Source organism: Meleagris gallopavo, chromosome 16, assembly GCF_905368555.1.
Source record: "Meleagris gallopavo chromosome 16, MGAL_WU_HG_1.1, whole genome shotgun sequence".
NCBI lineage: Eukaryota > Metazoa > Chordata > Aves > Galliformes > Phasianidae > Meleagris > Meleagris gallopavo.
Genome location: NC_139419.1, coordinates 8,623,243 through 8,640,866, shown reverse-complemented (window position 1 = coordinate 8,640,866; position 17,624 = coordinate 8,623,243). Strand labels below are relative to the sequence as shown.

At 43.6% G+C, this 17,624-nt stretch overlaps 1 protein-coding gene across 4 annotated transcripts in view; it reads right to left on the bottom strand.

Annotated features, from left to right (window-relative positions):
* POLR3E (RNA polymerase III subunit E) overlaps positions 1 to 17,624 on the bottom strand; it is a 25,963-nt gene extending 8,339 nt beyond the window's left edge. For 2 of the 4 annotated variants that reach the window (XM_085237578.1, XM_085237580.1), the window contains exons 1-17: positions 17,469 to 17,624; positions 14,746 to 14,826; positions 13,889 to 13,939; positions 12,641 to 12,718; positions 11,736 to 11,851; positions 10,647 to 10,729; positions 9,850 to 9,957; positions 9,353 to 9,402; positions 8,954 to 9,073; positions 8,360 to 8,445; positions 7,367 to 7,411; positions 7,191 to 7,282; positions 6,339 to 6,459; positions 4,697 to 4,778; positions 2,496 to 2,555; positions 1,390 to 1,547; positions 1,029 to 1,093 (exon numbers count right to left, since the gene is read on the bottom strand). In XM_085237578.1, coding sequence (XP_085093704.1) covers positions 1,029 to 1,093; positions 1,390 to 1,547; positions 2,496 to 2,555; positions 4,697 to 4,778; positions 6,339 to 6,459; positions 7,191 to 7,282; positions 7,367 to 7,411; positions 8,360 to 8,445; positions 8,954 to 9,073; positions 9,353 to 9,402; positions 9,850 to 9,957; positions 10,647 to 10,729; positions 11,736 to 11,851; positions 12,641 to 12,718; positions 13,889 to 13,939; positions 14,746 to 14,781 — 1,351 coding nt within the window. In that variant the 5' untranslated portion in view covers positions 14,782 to 14,826; positions 17,469 to 17,624. Of the gene's footprint in view, positions 1 to 1,028; positions 1,094 to 1,389; positions 1,548 to 2,495; positions 2,556 to 4,696; positions 4,779 to 6,338; positions 6,460 to 7,190; positions 7,283 to 7,366; positions 7,412 to 8,359; positions 8,446 to 8,953; positions 9,074 to 9,352; positions 9,403 to 9,849; positions 9,958 to 10,646; positions 10,730 to 11,735; positions 11,852 to 12,640; positions 12,719 to 13,444; positions 13,555 to 13,888; positions 13,940 to 14,745; positions 14,827 to 17,468 lie in introns of those variants that run through there. The other 2 variants (XM_085237579.1, XM_085237581.1) reach the window with 2 other exon arrangements.

Below are 17,624 nucleotides of genomic sequence, written 5' to 3'. Positions count from 1 at the left end.
ACCTGTGGAACCTAAGGAATAAGCCTAGTTTACCTATTAGATTTTACTTCCCTCCCCACTACTATAACTTAAAAAAATAAAATAGAAACAAAAAAAAGGAAAAAAAAAAGCAATCCTGCACCTCAACCCAAAGGCAAAAGGGAAGTGTGTGTTGGCAAAAGAGAAATTCAGTCTCAATCCCATAGGAAGGAATGCTGCATTTAAGGCAAAAGCCCATACAGCACTCATGCTGTTACCTCCTTTACTATTAGGCCCACTAATTCTCTCTGAATAACCCAACACCTAATCCTTCCAAGCAGATCAAACACACGGTACTGAAATGGAATTATATGCACATTTGTCAGTTCTGCTTATTCTCCTCGCTGGCTCCAGAGTCTGGCAGTGAGCCAAACGCCTAGCTAAAGCTCTCTGGAATCTCAGGTTTTCACAACCTTTTAGGATTACAGAACAGCCACTTTAACATTCTCCCTGACATCCCTGGTGGAGAGGAATGGCAAACAGACAACTTTACACCTCCTTGCAGCCCCCCAGCAAATACATTCCTCATTAATTGTTTAACCCTCAACCACACCACAGAGCCCAGAGCAAATCAGAGGAAATAAAAAATTCCACCCTATTTTATTTGGAACTAAAAAGGGAATGACTCAACCTCATGCATGTCAGCCTGAGAACCAAGAGGTAAGAATCACTCATGCTCTGTCCCTGTCCTCAACTCAGCAGCTGCTTACACCACCATTCCTTAAAATGAGGAAGTTGTTAACATATCCAGCTGATTTTACACTATCAGAGTCCCCAGTGGCAAGGAATCCTTCCACGCTCTGCCACAGTAAGCCTGTGTCACCACTAACATCACTGATGTTAGTAAAGACCAAGTTATCTCAAATAATGCAAAAGAAATTACAAGAAAGGGGTAATATCAGACACAAGACCAATCCCCACCACACTCAAAAACAGAGAAGAGCAACAAAATATCACCCAGAAATACAAAGATGCATGAGTCTCAAGGTGATCCAAACAATTTCATTTACCTGATTGTGACTCTTGTTTCTTTGGTGTCGAGTGTTCCTTTACAAGATTATAGACTTTTTCTAATCTGAAATACAAAGGAAATCATATCAGTACTGTTTCTGTTGTTATGCTTGCCTGCAGCCACACCAGCTTTAACTTTCAGCCAGAACATTTAATTTCTAGAAAGCTGTCCTCAGGAAGCCAAGGAAAAGGAGTGACTGAATGATGCATCAACACAATCCCCATATACCACACCCCCTGAGAGGAGTAAACCTTACAGGCATTATGGATCAAATGTAGATCCGTTAGTATTCACAGAAACTTCACACTAGATCATTCTTCACTTTTAGCTTACTCCCCAAAACAAAGCAAGTCATTTACTTGGCCTGAATGCCCATCCACAGCATACGTTGCCTCTGAACTATATCTGGATGCTTCTTAACAAAGTCTTCATCATAAGGGAGCATGAACTCCCAACCTTTGTTTATTCTTGCCACAGACATGTGCTCTAGGAAGTCTTTCACATCTTCAGGGCAAAGCTAAAAGAAAAAGGAAAAATGATCTGGATGTCAATTCAAATAGGGCATCTGCAGCCATGAAGCAGTGAACACTGTTCCACGCGACAGGACGAGCAGGACTGATTTGGTGTACATGGGGCACTCCCACAAACACACCTGAGTCAGTCAGAGATATTTATCCTTTGCAACACCAGCGCTTTCACACAATGTTAAAGGCAGAGCACTTCAGAGAACAGTGATTAATCAGCTGACAGCCAAATAGCTCATGACATGTTTTGTAAAGAAAAGGGAGTTTACTGAGATGAAAAGACTATTGCACTGAGAAGCATGTCCTACAACTTTCATCTTAGTTTAGAGCTCGAAGTGAGACATGCTGCACCTACAGGTGCACAGCTTTTAAACAGCACTGGATCTTAAATTCCAAAAGTAGCCAGTCTGTGCATCAACTGATTTGTGATCTATCATTTTATTTTGATTTAAACAAATGATTTCTTTCCTTCTGACAGAATATTCAGGTGCCTGAGTTGTTTTAAAGCTTTTATTCAATACTGGCAGCTTTGGCAATACCATCAGAAGTGTTGTGCTTCTGTAATGCACTCTGCAAAAGCGGAGTATCAGTGTGGACTACATGAGTTCTCATCTGCTTTGGTGCTTTGTAAGCTTAATTCAAAGGATGTTCAGCATTCCACCAAAACAGAAGAGGGGACAAAGATGCATTCCAGTGGCTCAGCTGCAAGGACAGTCATGTCCTGTGGAACTGTAACTGTGGGAGCTGCTTAAAATAATTCTGTAAAGAGCATCTATACCTGTTCCAAAGTGAAGATATGCCTTGGTTAGCAACACTGCAAGTCAGCAGTAATGCAGACACTGTGAACCTGAAAGGAAAGGCTTGCAGCAGCACCTTGTTACTGACCTGCAGACAATGCCCACAGTTAGCCCCAAACTCTGTGTTAGAAAGAAGTCACTCACTTTTGTAACTGTCGCCACTTCCTTTCGTACAACCCAGCGGTCCTGTGTGAACTTCCACATCTAGGAAGGAAACAAAAGAGAAAACCTTGTTAACCATATTTAGGAGTTGCCTTACTGAAGTCATAGAAATAATATTTTGCAATGATGTTACCAAAAAAATGGAAACTTGACTCCTTTCAAGGATGTGGAAACAGGAGATGCTCACACAAACAGCAGGAAAGCACTTTCTGACCTATTCCTTGCTCAAATGGCCATGCACAGTATCAGAACCTTTGAGAGTCCATGGTCTCCCTTGGTGAACCTTTGACTACAAAAGCTCTGAAGAATCTCTCAAACCTCATTTAGCTTCCAAAAAAGCCCTTCTACTGTGGTGGTGCTGGAACTGCAGGAATCACACCTCACGCCCAGCTTTAGCACACTTGTTCACTAACCTGAAGAAACTCTTCCTCCACTTCTTTGGGTGCAGTGCCAGTAGAAGCTGCTGACACAACCTTCTAGAAAGTGTCTGCTGCCTTTTCCATTGCACATCACCAGTCACTTACAGTCATGCAATGATGGCAATTCGCTCACGTATTTGTCTCCGGTTAATGGAGAAGCCAGGTGCTCTGCTAAGCAACTCCAAAGGCCTAGCATACTGCGAGGCAGCTGCTGAGTGCAGGCTAATGGGCACATGAGCAGAACTACCACTGTCCGAAAATGACCTTTGATTTCTTCCCATCTCCATTTAAATCGATTACAATCTCCTTTAATATGTGTTTATTAATAGCGTTGCAAATAATTCAAAAATCTCATTATTGTCAATTTCCTCTTGTGCTTCTATGTCATCCATACTTTCTTCTCTCTGACTCAACTTCTTTCTTCCTACAAACTCAGAAAATCACCACACTCACAACACAAGGCATTTCTGTTTTAAAGGACAAGAAGCTGCTGCCTAAAGGAAACAGATCTGTCACCTTTCCTTGCACACAAGTCTGAGACAGTCATTTCTCATTAGGCACTTTATTCTAAACTAGAAACTGACATTATTATGAAAAAAACAGCAGCTTTGAGAAAAGGCAAGAATTACTTACCTCCCTCAAAGTACAGCACAGAACAACTGAACATTAAAGCCGCCATTGGTCTTTTAGAGCATTTAAAATAAAAGTAAAATACCTTCCATTATTTAACGCTTTATCTTTACATTTTAATAGCTAAGCATTAGCACTTACTTAACCAAGCATAATAATTTCTGGTCCCTAGAACTTCACACATGATGTGTCACATAATCTGCTGGGTCTTAAAGACTAGTGTTACCGGGTCACACCTGATTGCAGAGCTCCATATGGCAGTGTCTTGGGCAGACATCAAGACACAGTAAAAAGTCAGCTTTAATCACCATCATTTTATCTTATGCTAGTGCTGCCATATCCTTAAGGTCTCTTGCACAGTATGCTCCTATCCAGAGCTAAATCTCATAAACAGACTTTGCAAACAAGGGGAACTCTTAGGTATAACCGAAAAACATGAAAGCAATGCACTTGTTAATTTCTCTTCAATGGGGTGGGAGCCATAAACTGGGTATGAACTTAGGAAGCACCCAGGAACTTAATTCTTTCCGTGGTTAGCAAAAACAAACACGAAACTAAGTTGTTCCTCCCTCCTGTGGTTATGTGCACGTTTATGAGACCTGTACTCATTTCAACTTCCATACGCAGCTACCACTCACAGAAGGTGCTTAGGAACAAAGTCCTTTCACTGATTAGCAGCTCAGGGAAATAAAATCCTTTTTAAAGATCAACAGTGCATGCTCCAGGAGCACAAGGCTTAACCACACTGCCCTCCTGAGACCTTGCAGTCCTGAGCCCACGGAAATGTATCTGGAGAAACAAGCACTTCATTATCCAGTCCTGGCTTCGCTGTCAGCCCTGCATTGTGCAGGCTATATGATAGCAGCTCTACAAGTTCTATTACAAAGAGATGAATACCAGCTACTGTTAATGACCAGCAATCTGAACTTACCAGACAGTCACAATGTCAGTCCACACAAACACTCCCATGCCAGACTTTTAACACCACCACCAGGGTTACAGCGCAAATAATTTCTCTGGTGCAAACATCTTATTGCAGTAGTGGTGGATGTGAAACCAAATTTGACAATGCCACGGCTCTCAGACAAACTTCAACAATACTTTCCTTTAGAAACAACAAACTCTTGTACTTACAACAAAGTCTCTCCCTCTACAAAGCACTTCTGCAGGGACTCCACTATGCGGACTGGAAGTGTCTTTAGGGTAGAGCACATCGCTGTTAATTAAAAAGGAAGATGGATTAGCTACTTGGTTCTCCAAAATACAGCATTGGTGAAAATTAACATAACAAACGTGCTCCCAGCTCTGCTGTTAATTTACACCTTTATCCAAAGCATCACTTTCATTAAAAGAACTAATATTAATGTAATTACTCCGCTTCAATTACACTAGTACTAGAAGTGCTTACACCAGCAAAGCCCAGCCTTGTGACTGGTAGATGTGTGCAACACAGGTACGTGCTCTGCTTTGTTCTTGCAAAGCCTTTCCTTCCTTGCATAAGTGTAAACAAGACCAACACGATCCTAAGAAATGCTGAGACTAACCTAAGCCTTGAAGGTAGCCTTTATCCAAAATGCTGATCTATAGAAATGAGTTTTTGGTGTTGTGCTTTTTTTAATTCTTTCTCAGCAATCAAAGATTAAAGAGAACAATGCTATGAGCTTTCATGCTCAAACCAATCAGACCCAGGACTAACACCACCCTGGTGTCCTTGTCTGCTTGCAAGATCAACTAGATGACATTCATTTCCACAGACTTCAAAGCCTTGAGGCACAACCCAGGCTCACATTCCTGATCTCCTCAGCCTCCTCACTTACAGCTCTGATGTATGCAGACACTGCTCTGTGCACAACTATCCCTAACAGGCTACATCTACAGACGCACACAGACTCCTCAGACAAACAGCAAAGAAACACATACAACATAAAAACTCTCTGAGTACTATAACACTTTTAATTTGCACCCAGCTGCCTTCTGGAATGACTGGAGGGACAGCAAGGACTGAAGCAGCTTACACAGCTAGCACAGGCCTGTATCACAACAGCTGAAGAATCCTGCTAACAGACAAGCTGGCAACTGGTGCCACACATCTTAGTGCAGAAAGCTACTCCACATGCTGTAATTCTTTGCTCCGCCCAGGTGAAAAGAAAAAAAGAAAAAAAATAAATCACACTGCTCTTCAGACTTAACTCCCAGTGAGATGCCTTGTTCTAATAAACAGGAGAACAACACAGCATCCATTTCATGTGCTACAGTCAGTACCCCACAGGTAGTGCCATTTTATGACAGGTAAAGCTAGCCTCTAGAAGGCAGGTAATGCCTTCAGCTGACAAGAGCAGCATCCACTGACGAACAGCAAAGCGTCTGCACAAAGATCTTTCTCTGACTGAATTTAGCTAAGAAATACTAACGGTTGGGATGGCTTCATTGTATGTATTTATATTTGACATTAATCTCTGAAAGGATTTAGGAGTGTCCCCATACAAAAGAACACGAGTGAAGACAAGAAATATCTGACAGCTCAAATGCAAATACAGATTACATCACAGCTCCACCACAATTCTAGCTGGGCTGGGAACGACTGTGCTGGCATCTGCCATCATCTGTTTGAATTTTTATTATCCTATTGCAGAACAAAACACAGAATGTTGAAAGAGTATCTCACAGTACAGTGAATTGAGAACACAGATACACAATGAAGATGACTACATAAAACCCATTGTTCTAATTCTCTTACAGCAGAAAACCACATCTCAGCAACAAAGACAAGGCATACCTCTTCACCACCCAGTTTCCCTGGACCAGCATCGCCACCTGCTGTATGCAGCGGAGAACTGCTGTAGAGTCTGTCCCAGAGCCTAGCAAACTCATCAGATTTGCAAATGGCATCACCTTCACTGAAAGGCAAAAGAAACATCAGATGAAGGGCTTTCTCAGTATGCAAAATAAAAACGGAGTTTCAATGCTAGGATATTGTGACTTATGTTTATGTCGAAATTCCGGGTCACAGCTGTATCTGAGGGGAAAATAAAAATTCAAAACCTAAATTTTAGCACCCGTAGTCAGTATCTGTTCAAAAAATACACATTCATGTTGCAACAAAGTTGATTAGCTTAACTGGCCCTAAATTAATTCATGGATTAAAAAAAAAAAATCTACTCCTTTGGCAATATTTGGAAACAGAGACACCTGACAAGACAGGAAGCTCTTAAGGTTCTCAGGACTGAAGAGATAGAATAAAACTTACAGAACACTCAAGAAGCATATTACTGAAAACGTTCAAGGGAAAAAAATGCCAAAGTGCAGCCTGTTACATTAATTTTCCACCTTTAAACCATACTAAGACTTCACATTCCAGAAGATAACTGCAGAAATAAATGCATTCTGAAAGTTATCATCAGATCAGAAAATATTCTAAGAGTGAGAGCACTACAAACATACAGAGCAGCTGTCTGTTCCATCTACTGCTCTTCTCTTTCCCAAGGACCACTCTCAGCCTTCTCAAGCAAATACTCAGCTTTTAACTGCTTCACAGAATCTGAGATCCAGACAGAACGGATACTATTAGGAAAGGTATTTTATCTGAGACAATTAGAAGTCACAAGTAAAGTGCAAAGGGATTACAAACCGTTCTTCATCAGGATCTTGATCTGATCAGCAAGGGGTAAAGTTCTCAGCTGGGCCATAGAAAGCACGTTGCTTGGAGCCACTGGTTTGCTACTGCAAATAAACAACAGCTTTGTGAGTTGCAGCTCATGAGAGAGCATAGAGACAGTATCAGCGTTGAACATTCTGTACACTTACTTCTCTTCCTCTACGCTTGGAGGCATTAGCATCATTAAATATTCACTACAAGAAAAGAAAACACATCCTTATAATGTTTGTCTTGAGATTTCCCAAGTTTAAGTACAGTTATTTTTTTGCTTAAAGCAATCCTACTTATTAGAATTTACAAAACAAACACCAGCCTGAAAAGAGAGCCCCTCCCCTTTCCTTTCTCATCTTCCTCCACAAATTCAGTGCTAGTAAAAGCTACTGACATTCATCCATTCAAACAAAAAACATGAAACAGATGGGAGTCAGAATCTTTGCTCTTCTGTACTCTCCTGTGTCCACATAGAGGAACTGCAAACATTCAACGTGGTACTTTGACACAGAGCAAGTGGGGCCACATGAAGTCCTGCAGTTAGACCTGCCAACATAACTGCCAGTGTCTGAAAGAATCAAATCCACAAGACTTCTCATCACACCTGGCACTGCTCCACTGAGATGTTAAATGTTACAAAAAACACACCCACACCATTAAGGAGAGAGGCAGTCCACCACCTTCCTATTGCTCAGGCCATGGTCTATCAGTTTACAGCGAAACAGTATTACTGTCTGCACAACAGAAGATTCCTATACATAGCTGCAGTCAGCAAGAAACAAAACCAAACATGTTTCAAGTAGTATCAGGTGTCTCCTAAAAATCACCAAAATGTTTTCCAAGAGTTTCTAACAATGGAAGTCGTTGGCTTTAGAGTTTTCATTTATTTTAATCAGAAGGAGCTTTTGTTTTACTTCTCCTTTACAATATCTGCAGTCTCAATAAAGCTGTGATAACACAGACAAGGCTACAATCTCAAGTGAAAGCAACTGAAGTTGAAGACCAGTTTGTCTCTATTTTTTAAACAATTCGACTTCTACCATGGATATCAGTATCAAAGGTATGATTTTAAAAAAACAAATTTGCTTATTACTCTGAAAACAGTCCCAAGAAATTATTGTACCTTCTCTAGAAAACCATCAAACCTTTACCTGGGAGATTTTATTAATTCTGTATTCTCAGCAAGGCCGTGACCTTGGCTGAATAAATACTGGCGCTCATGTTCTGAACGGCTATCCTGGAGATATGGAGAAAAGCACAAATCACTGACACATTCTGAACACAAAATTTCACATAGACTCCTTATTCTGAACTGAGACTGCTCCATCCTTACTGCGCTATTCAAGCATTCCATCTCACTGATGCTGTACTGTAAGCCTTCTTGAATGATGCAGATACGATGTGGAAACATTTCAGTTGATGTACTTCAAAAGTCTCCTGACATGCATGCTGTGTCAGAGAAACACGATTTATGACACTTATCTGACTGGCTTCCCTGACTGTTTTACAAAGCTAAGACCCGAGTGACTATTGGACTTAAACCCTCCTGCCTTAAATTTGTCCAATTTTCGATTTTAAAGCTTTTCCAATGTGGAGATCCCAAAGCACTATCTGGTGGCAGAGGCACACAGCACTGTGGGGTCATTTCAAGCCTACAGATCAACTTTTCTTCGCTGTCTTCTGATGACTCCCCATTCCCACAGACCCAGATTTAATTTGGCTGAGCCATCAGGCCCCACACTCACCTTCAAGCCATAATAATGGAGATGAACCCAGTGCTCTTCTGCTTGTCTCTTCTGCAGGAATTCATAAGACTGAACACGTCTTTGACGAGCTTGCTCAGTCTCAGGGCGGGAAAACCGTACCTAGAAGATTTGAGCATCATTAAATACAGCTCCAAAACACTTGAAACAAAACACCTCCATTACCTATTTGGCAGCATGAGAGCAGAAGCTAGGGGTCCTAGCTCAAATTAACTAACTCTTGTTGCCATCTTTACACTTGTGCAACAACTGCCTTTCCCCTCCCAAGCCCAGGGTCACCAGAACCAGATGAGGTTTCCTGTCCAATTATTTGGGTATGAACTGACATGCTTTCTTGTGAACTGTTGCCTGAACTACCACAAAAAGGAAATCTGGACATACAGTAATTTGCTTAACGTCATCTTCAGCTTCATCCTGGGATGAATCACCACCTGCCAAAAAAAGCCAACAGGATAAAACCACCACTACAATAAAACAACCAGAGTCAACAAGTACCTGTCTGGAGGCCTATTCTGGAAGAAGGCAGAAATAGGAACTACAGCTTGCTAAACTATGCAGCATATGACAGTGCCACACCACTCATGTAATAGGAGAAACTGCCCCCATGAACTTGGCATTGCTGCTTTTCAGTGGCTGTGGTGGCACTTCCTATTGCTGCCCCTTGACACTGCCCGCTGTCTCCTATCTCTCTGCCAGTCCCCTACACCTCTCCACAAAAATCTTGATGCAATTACACTGAAAATATGATCAGAGAAAAGAACTGGCTGAGAAATGATTTTATAATCAGTTCATTGTTACATTAAACACCTTTGAATAAAATTAGAGAAAGAACTTGTATCCTACCTCTCAAAAGGAAACACAACTCACGCAGCACTTACCTTCATTAGCAGCTTCTCTTTCGCGGTGTTTTGCATCAGCTTTGTCCAAGTAGGTGAAACTTGGCCTCAGCTGAAGAATTCCGTGCAGCGGAGTCAGGTGAAGTTCACCTGAAAAAGAGAATTGATATTGGTTAAAAGTATTGTTTTCTAATGCACAGAGACAGTACTTTCATCACCTTGCTACCTCTGCAACAGCACAGCTTCCAGAGAACACAAATATTTAATACAGTAAAAAGGGATTAAGTGATTCATCCAGTGCATAGAACATCAAAGGAGTATGAAAAAATCAAGATCTTCTCCTGCTACCTTCTTGATTAATGTTGGAGCCAGATCTTACAGAGCCCCATTTTGGCTCAGATCTGACCTATCTGTCAGGAGACTACTAGTGAAACAGACATCTCTGTAGGCAATCTATAATGATCCTCTCATCAAAACTCTGCAGTGACACTAAGAAACAAAAGAAGGGCAGGAAGTGTTGAACAGGCAAATAAAAGAGCCATGCCTAGACAGAGATAATAACACAATGTAAAAAAATAATTTTTTACTGTAAATGTATGTTTCAGGCCATCATGGGCTGTGAAGATCTTGGAGACACCTACTGTGTCCTGCTATAGCATTTAAAACTTTGCTGGAGCTCCTCAAGGACTCTAGGAACACTCATAAGGAAAGCTTTTGCTTTATTTAGAAAAGCTTCAATTAAATATGAGCCTATGCTATTGGAAACACAGAACGAACAGTTCTTATTTAACCCAGAAATTCACGTTTCACTGATGTGAGGGGTAACAAAACAAAGTCACCTTTTCTATAAACAGCAGCTGCATAGCGGGAAACATTACTTGCAGCTTGTGAAGAGCAGAAAGTTTGTTTGTCCATCAGCTTCCTGCAAACAGATGAATGCTGTAAGATTATATTCTACAGGCAATGTGGCATATAGATGTTAAAAGGCCTGATATCATCAATTCCCAAAATAGTCTATCAGCAAATGCCTTAAATACAAAGGCTAGTTTTGTTTAACATTTTAATTGACAACTTGCATGAGGGCACTGAGTGCACTCTCACTAAGTTTGCAGACAACATCAAGTAAGGCAAGACCGTTGATCTGCTTTGAGGTCAGGAAGGCTCTGCAGATGGACCTAGATTAGATCAACTGGCCAAGCCAGTTACATGACATGAACTAGGGGTAAGTGCAGGGTCATTAATAACCCCACGCAGCAGTACAGCCTGGAGGCAGAGTGACTGGAAATCTGCCCAGGAGAGAAGGACTTGAGGGTGCTGTGCTGGTCAGCAGCCAGCAAACGTGAGCCAGCAGTGTACCCAGGAGGCCAAGAAGGCCAATGGCACCCTAGTCTGCATCAGAAATACTGTGGCCAGCAGGACTGGAAAGTGATTGATCCTTTGCATCCAGCGCTGGTGAGGCCACACCTTGAGCACTGCATTCAGTTTCAGGCCCTCATTACAGGAAGGATATTGACTTGACTGAGCATGTGCAGAGAAGAGCAATAAAACTGGGGACTACAGAACAACATTAGGAGAAATGACTGAGGGTTGTTTAGTCTGGAGAAAAGAAGGCTAAGGAGAGACATCATTGCTCTACAACTGCCTGAAAGGAGGCTGCAGTGAGGAGGTGTTGGTCACTTTTCTCAGGTGACAAGTGACAGGACACAACAAAACAGCCTCAAGTTGTGCCAGGGAGGTTTAGATTGGATATCAGGAAGAATTTTTTTATAGAGAGGGTTGGCAAAGCATTGGAATGGGCTGCAGAGGGAAGTGGTGGAGCCCTCATTCCTGGAGGTATTTAAGAGACGTGTGGATGGACATGGGCCTAATGGACATACACATATCTCTGCCTACCACAGAAACAAACAAAAGCAATGAAGGACACCTACGAGGAATAGGTACTTGTTTCATCTGTACAGGTGCCATCTACATTGAGAGCAATCTGTTCTCCTTTGCTGCGACAGTAGTTCGGATTCAAAGTGTCAATGGCCATTTCCAGTTCAACCTAAAAAACGTGAAGGAAAAGGCAAATAATTACAATGGCAGAACTCCAAATGAATCATCAATAAAACTTATAAATTATAGCCATCACCTCGCTTTTTTCCTCTTCGTGTTACTTGTAAATTAACTAGTGACCAGTCCCTGGTTGAGATGGTAGATTTATGTCTGCATAGGGCCTAAAAATGTAAATGTCTGCTAATTCTAGTTAAAAAAATCCTTAACATAACATACACTAACTCCAAAATTCACATAAGCACTCTCCTCAACTATTTCCCAGAAAAATATCCTGCTATCACAGACCTATTTGTGTTCTTTTTTATTTTTTAACGTGAGACATTTTTAAAATCACAGCTACAGGTTTGGAATATGTAGGCAAGTGCAACCATTCTGGCTTTGGTTATACTTTCACCACCCCACAGAGTCTCAAACAGGACTGTTGATGGCTCATAGACAGGCAAGAGAAGAATCAAGACACACAATGACTCTAAAAGACAAAGCATGCCTTCAAACCTCAGCCCTCTTCTAAATATTGTGAAAGTCTTTTAAATCAATCTTGTATAGACTGAATAATAGTAGCCAGACTTTCCTGAATGATTCTGTCTTTATATTGTTTTTTTCCCATTGACTTTAATTCCTCTCTTAATAAAACTATTCTTCTTTTAAGCCCAAGCACAGAGATATGGACCCACAAGCTGCACACTTACAACAGCTTGGTAGCACAGTGTAATGACCTGAAGCACATTGCAGACAGTATAAAACAACTTTCATAGACTGGACTCAAATGATGACCAACCTTTTGTTGCTTTGGTTTTATCTTTGCTGATAAATGTGTAACATCATCATATGTCATGGAAGCTGGACGAATTGGATACTGGAAAACACATCGATTTCATAAAAATTCTTAATTTAAAGACAAAAGAATTTAACAGAAATTAATTAAACCCTGCCTGCCCCTTCACATGTAAAGCCACTTTCCAGATGGTTACAAGATCTCAATAAACAACTTTTCTAATCTTGTGAGTCATCAGATCTCAAAGTATGGTTAGAAAGCCTTCCCCTCCGCCCTCCATTCCTGTCACTTCACTCTTTTCCATTCCTGCCTCCAACACATCACTGTGCTTATAAGACAAGAAAAAGGTACAACATATTAATCCAGCTGAAAAAGGATGTGATAGAAGCCATGAAAACCCATTAACTGATATTACCTCTCTGGAGATTTATTTATCTAGAAGTAAAATACACGTGAGTTTTCACCAGCAGTGTTAGCCTACACGATCTGGTCCACATATGGTCACATCTAGCCACATGATCCTCTGTTCTGAACTATTTGGGGATGCTGAGATCACAGTGTGGTGCCCAGATGAAGTCTTCCAGCAAAGCAGCAGCCTGCTCAGAGCTGCCATTTGTCCAGAACATGCAGAGCAACCCCTCATGAAGCTGCACATGCTGGGCAGAAGACCTGGACAGGAGGCTATGCCAGGTAGCACCACTGGCTTATAATGAGTATCTCAAAAGATCTCCCACTCTGCAGATAGGAAAAGTGAACCACAAAGATAAAACGATGAGAGAAATTCAGTGAACAGAATGGGAAACAGACCTTCAAATTTCAAGCATATTTCCACCTTTTATCACTCATTAGTTTTATCTCCACAGCATAAGGGGTCTCTTCTGATGCCTCACGCTGGTTATGAATACTGATGGCAATGTCTTAGACAGGACAGGTCCTAAATAAATATTTGTTCAGTAAAGTTGACAGAAATAACTTGGCCACTGGCAGAAAATGGCCAAGAGACTGCAGATTTATCAAACTACAATAAGGATATTATCTACTAAACTAATTCCCTGAGGGTGGCTATAGGCAGTGATTTAATGACAAGTGAATGCCATAAACAATCATTCCTCTCTTACAAACAGCTTAATACTAAATGTTTCAACTGAGATGAATGCAGGTTTGCCTGTTCCCTGTAAGAGGTAAAGTTATTGCTCTTTCAATCAACTTATTTTAAACAAATTTTCACTAGATAAAAGCTAACTGGAATACCTGAAACAGATACAACTTCTCCAGCAGACTTCTGGCCAGGAACACATCGATCTAAAAAGCAACACAAACAACTGGCATCAGTTAACAGCTATGTTGGATGGAGCCTCAGACGTAAGTACAATCCCTAGAGCTCAAATACTGTAAATTTTTGCTTCTAATTATGAATTGTATATAAAGCTCACTCATGACTCTTGATAAAGGTCTCATCTCTGCTGATTTTCACTTGTAATATAGCAGCTGGCCTCTTAGAGAAGAAAAAACAGCACAACTATGATGAGGCAGGAGACAATGCTGCATATTTTTGTCTCTGAAATGAAACAAAAAATTTTTTTGTCTGTGGGGTTGAAGTGTATCTATCATCACAATCTGAAAAGGATGTTCTCTCTTTGGCAGCATGACTAAAAGTTAACTTCTTTGCTGGTGTTTTGCCATGAAAACTTTCTAAGCTAGACAAAACACACCCACACACCAAATAGGATTTAATACAAGCACTTTGCCACCAACACCTAAAATCCACAGATGTGTCACGATGATCACACACAGATGTTTCCATCTTAAGTACCTTCTGACACACTTCTGTCAAACCCCACAGGCTCGCCCTTGCTCATTCCTCTGGTGCATGAATTCATACGTAAAGTGAATGGGACACCGGGATACTGTCTGGGATGGAACAGACCCTTAAGGAAGTCCCGAATTGGAGTACAACTGCTTGTTTTTAGCAGAAGGTATGAAACCATTTCAGCTTCATGTATAGCAGATATGGATTCATCAAAATTATAATTAGAACAATAGAACAGAAGTTGAATAGCACAAAAAAAGCTGCACATAGAACCGTTGATGCCACAAAGCACTTTTACCTCTTGTATAATTGGATCATCTTCTTCATTTGCCATGCTAGGATACAAAAAGCTCTTCCTTGGCTTATTCCTTGGCACAATCTGAAAGAAAACAGATATGTCATATGAGTCACTACATCTGTGCCACGTACCACATGGAGCCCAGACTATTTGTTCAAGTACACCACTTTCTTTTCAGAGGCAACGCACTCAGTGTGTGCTGTGAAGGAGTGTACGTGTTGGCACAACATGGCCCCTCACACCTCACCATCACCAACTGCCACCAACTCCAAAAACAAACAAGAGTCTCGAAGGTAACGAAGTTCCTGTAACTTTAATGAAAGAGAGAGCACTAAAGCAGAGCTCTGCAGAGGGAAGGACAGGCCTTCAGTACTTGTATGAAGCACACCCTTTATACCCTGTGTGACCACTGCACCCCAGCAGCAGCTGGTTTGCAGACAGCATGCCTGAGCTCTGAAATAGCCACAGCACTTGTCACAGTCACTAAGGATGGTGCCATGCAGCACACCAGCCTTCTTCCCTTCCCAGAGAAATTTCCTTGAAAGTAGAAATGGAGCAAGCTTCTGGTTTAAGAGCTAGGAGAAACAAAAAGCCTGTGTCAGCCCTGTGCTCAGGACCAGACAGCATTTACACCTGCAGTGTGCTGGCCCTGCCTACAGCTATGTAATATAGCACAGCCTTGGCTCCTGGCTGAGCACAGACATACTGCTCAGGTAGGATGGCAGCTCTGACACTCCTCTGTTTCCCTCAGACCCTTCAAAACAATGAGAACAGAGCTTGCCTCAACAGATCTTACTCTCACCACTGACACACACTCGCCTCTTTGCTGAGCTTCCTACAGAAAGGAGCCAGTGACAGAGGTCTGTGAGAGGCAGAAGCATCTATGCTACATCCCTAACTGTGCTGACTTTTTTCAAGTAACAATTCACCTCTTCACCATCCCACTGTATTTCAACACACACATGGTTTTCTCAAATCACCAACTTACAGTTATCCAAGAAATGTGTCACTGAGCTTGATAACCACTGGGCACTCTGCAGATCCCAGAAGCACATTCATGGCCACGTTCTTTTCAAGCAGTGAGATGTGGCAGCTCCAGCTCTGCACACCCCAGGTGCTCAGTACAATACAGCACGCAGACAGCTTGGCACAAAATGGGGCCTTCATTCAGAACAGAGCAGGCACTGGGAGCACACTCAGCAGGTGTGCACATGGCAGACCCAGAGGTGGGAGCTGCAGGTCTGAGCTCTCTGTCCTTGCCCTATGTGGGGATGGCAAACCACAGGCCAGGTACGTGCTCACCTGCTCCTTCCCTCCTGAGAGTATTATTTCACTTTCCCAAAATTCAGATTTCCTGGGCCAAGGTGAGAAAGAGAAACCCAACCTGAAAGACCTGGTTTCTGGTCCTTCATCCAATGCTGCTCTTTCCATTTTATATGAGATCTTGGGAATCCAGCTCAGTACTTACAGAAAATGTCAGATTACAATTGTTTTTCACCATTTAACGGTAAAGAATGACTGCAGGTGTTTTCACTGGAGTACCAGAGCAACAGACCTACCACAGGAAGCAGTGTGTCCTGGAACAACGCACAACATTCATGTGAGGAATCCTCTGATCAGGATGAAGCTTCCACTGAAGACACACAGACACAATTCTGCATCTGCAGTTTGCATGTATGTGTGGCAGATACAGAAATGAACCCCACACGAATAAAAGAATGGAATTAAGCTCTAAGAGGTAGCAAACAAGGCCACAAGAGCACTTGTTTCACGTTTTCTTCTGGCAAGATCGCTTTCTTTATAGAGGGTCTTTCCTGTGCATGTCAGCATCAGTGCAAGTTGTCAGTGTGAGTCATTAAATCTCGAAGCACAGGAGGGCAGGAGATACAAATCTCAGCCCGATCAAGGCTAGGCTGCCGTAACCACCCTCCCGCTGCAATGAGAAAAAACACTGTGGCCAAAAAAGCGTAAAACTGCCACGGAGTAACCGAACCCTTTTCCTCTCGGGTTGAGCCTAGAAGGGCGCCCAGCAGCGACCCGTGTGTGCGTCTGCCCGCCAACACCGACACTTCTCACGCAGGACGTGCCGGCTCGCCGCGGTGCGGGCGGGCAGCCAGCAGCCCCGCTCCCCGCCCGACGTCCCCGATGCCCTCCGGCCCGACCCCTCCCAGGCCCGTCCCCAGCAGCGCCGGGCTGCGCCGCAGCATTCTGCAAAACGGAGCTGCAAAAAGCATGCAGGCACCTTCCAGACGTCCGCGATGACGGCGGTGCTGACCCAATTCCGCGCCGTGCCCCGCCGGAGCTTTGCACAGTCATCCGAAGGTCCCCACGCACCGTGAGGCGGCGCCGCCGCAGCTCCCGCCGGTGCTGAGGAGACGAGGCGCCACGCGCGGCCGCCCTCCGGTACCTCACACGGGGCACGGGCCGGGCCGTCCGTGCGGGAACTCCGCCCGGCGGGAGCACCGGGGTCTCCCGTGCCGGGAGAGACGCGCCGGGCAGCCCCGGCCCGACGCCGAAAGGAGCCGAGATGCCGGGCCCGGGCCGGACCCCCGTCCGTTCCCTCAAAGCCCGCCCGGCGGCTCCCGGCGGCGTCCCGCGCCCGCTCCCACCGCCCTGCGGTGCGGGCAGAGCCCCGCAGCCCGGGCCGCGCCCCCTCCGCCCCCTGCCGTACCCCGCTCCGGCGCGGCCCCGAAAGCAGCAAGAGGGGCACCGCAGCCGCTCACCTGGCGGAGGCGCCGCGCAGACGGCGGGGCCGCCGGTCCCCGGTGGCGGTGCGCGGCGCGGCGGACGGCGCTCAGGCGGCGGCCATGTTGGTGTCACTGCGGCCGGCACGTGGGGCCGCGGCCCTCCTCCTACCCACAATGCTCTATCGGCGTGGC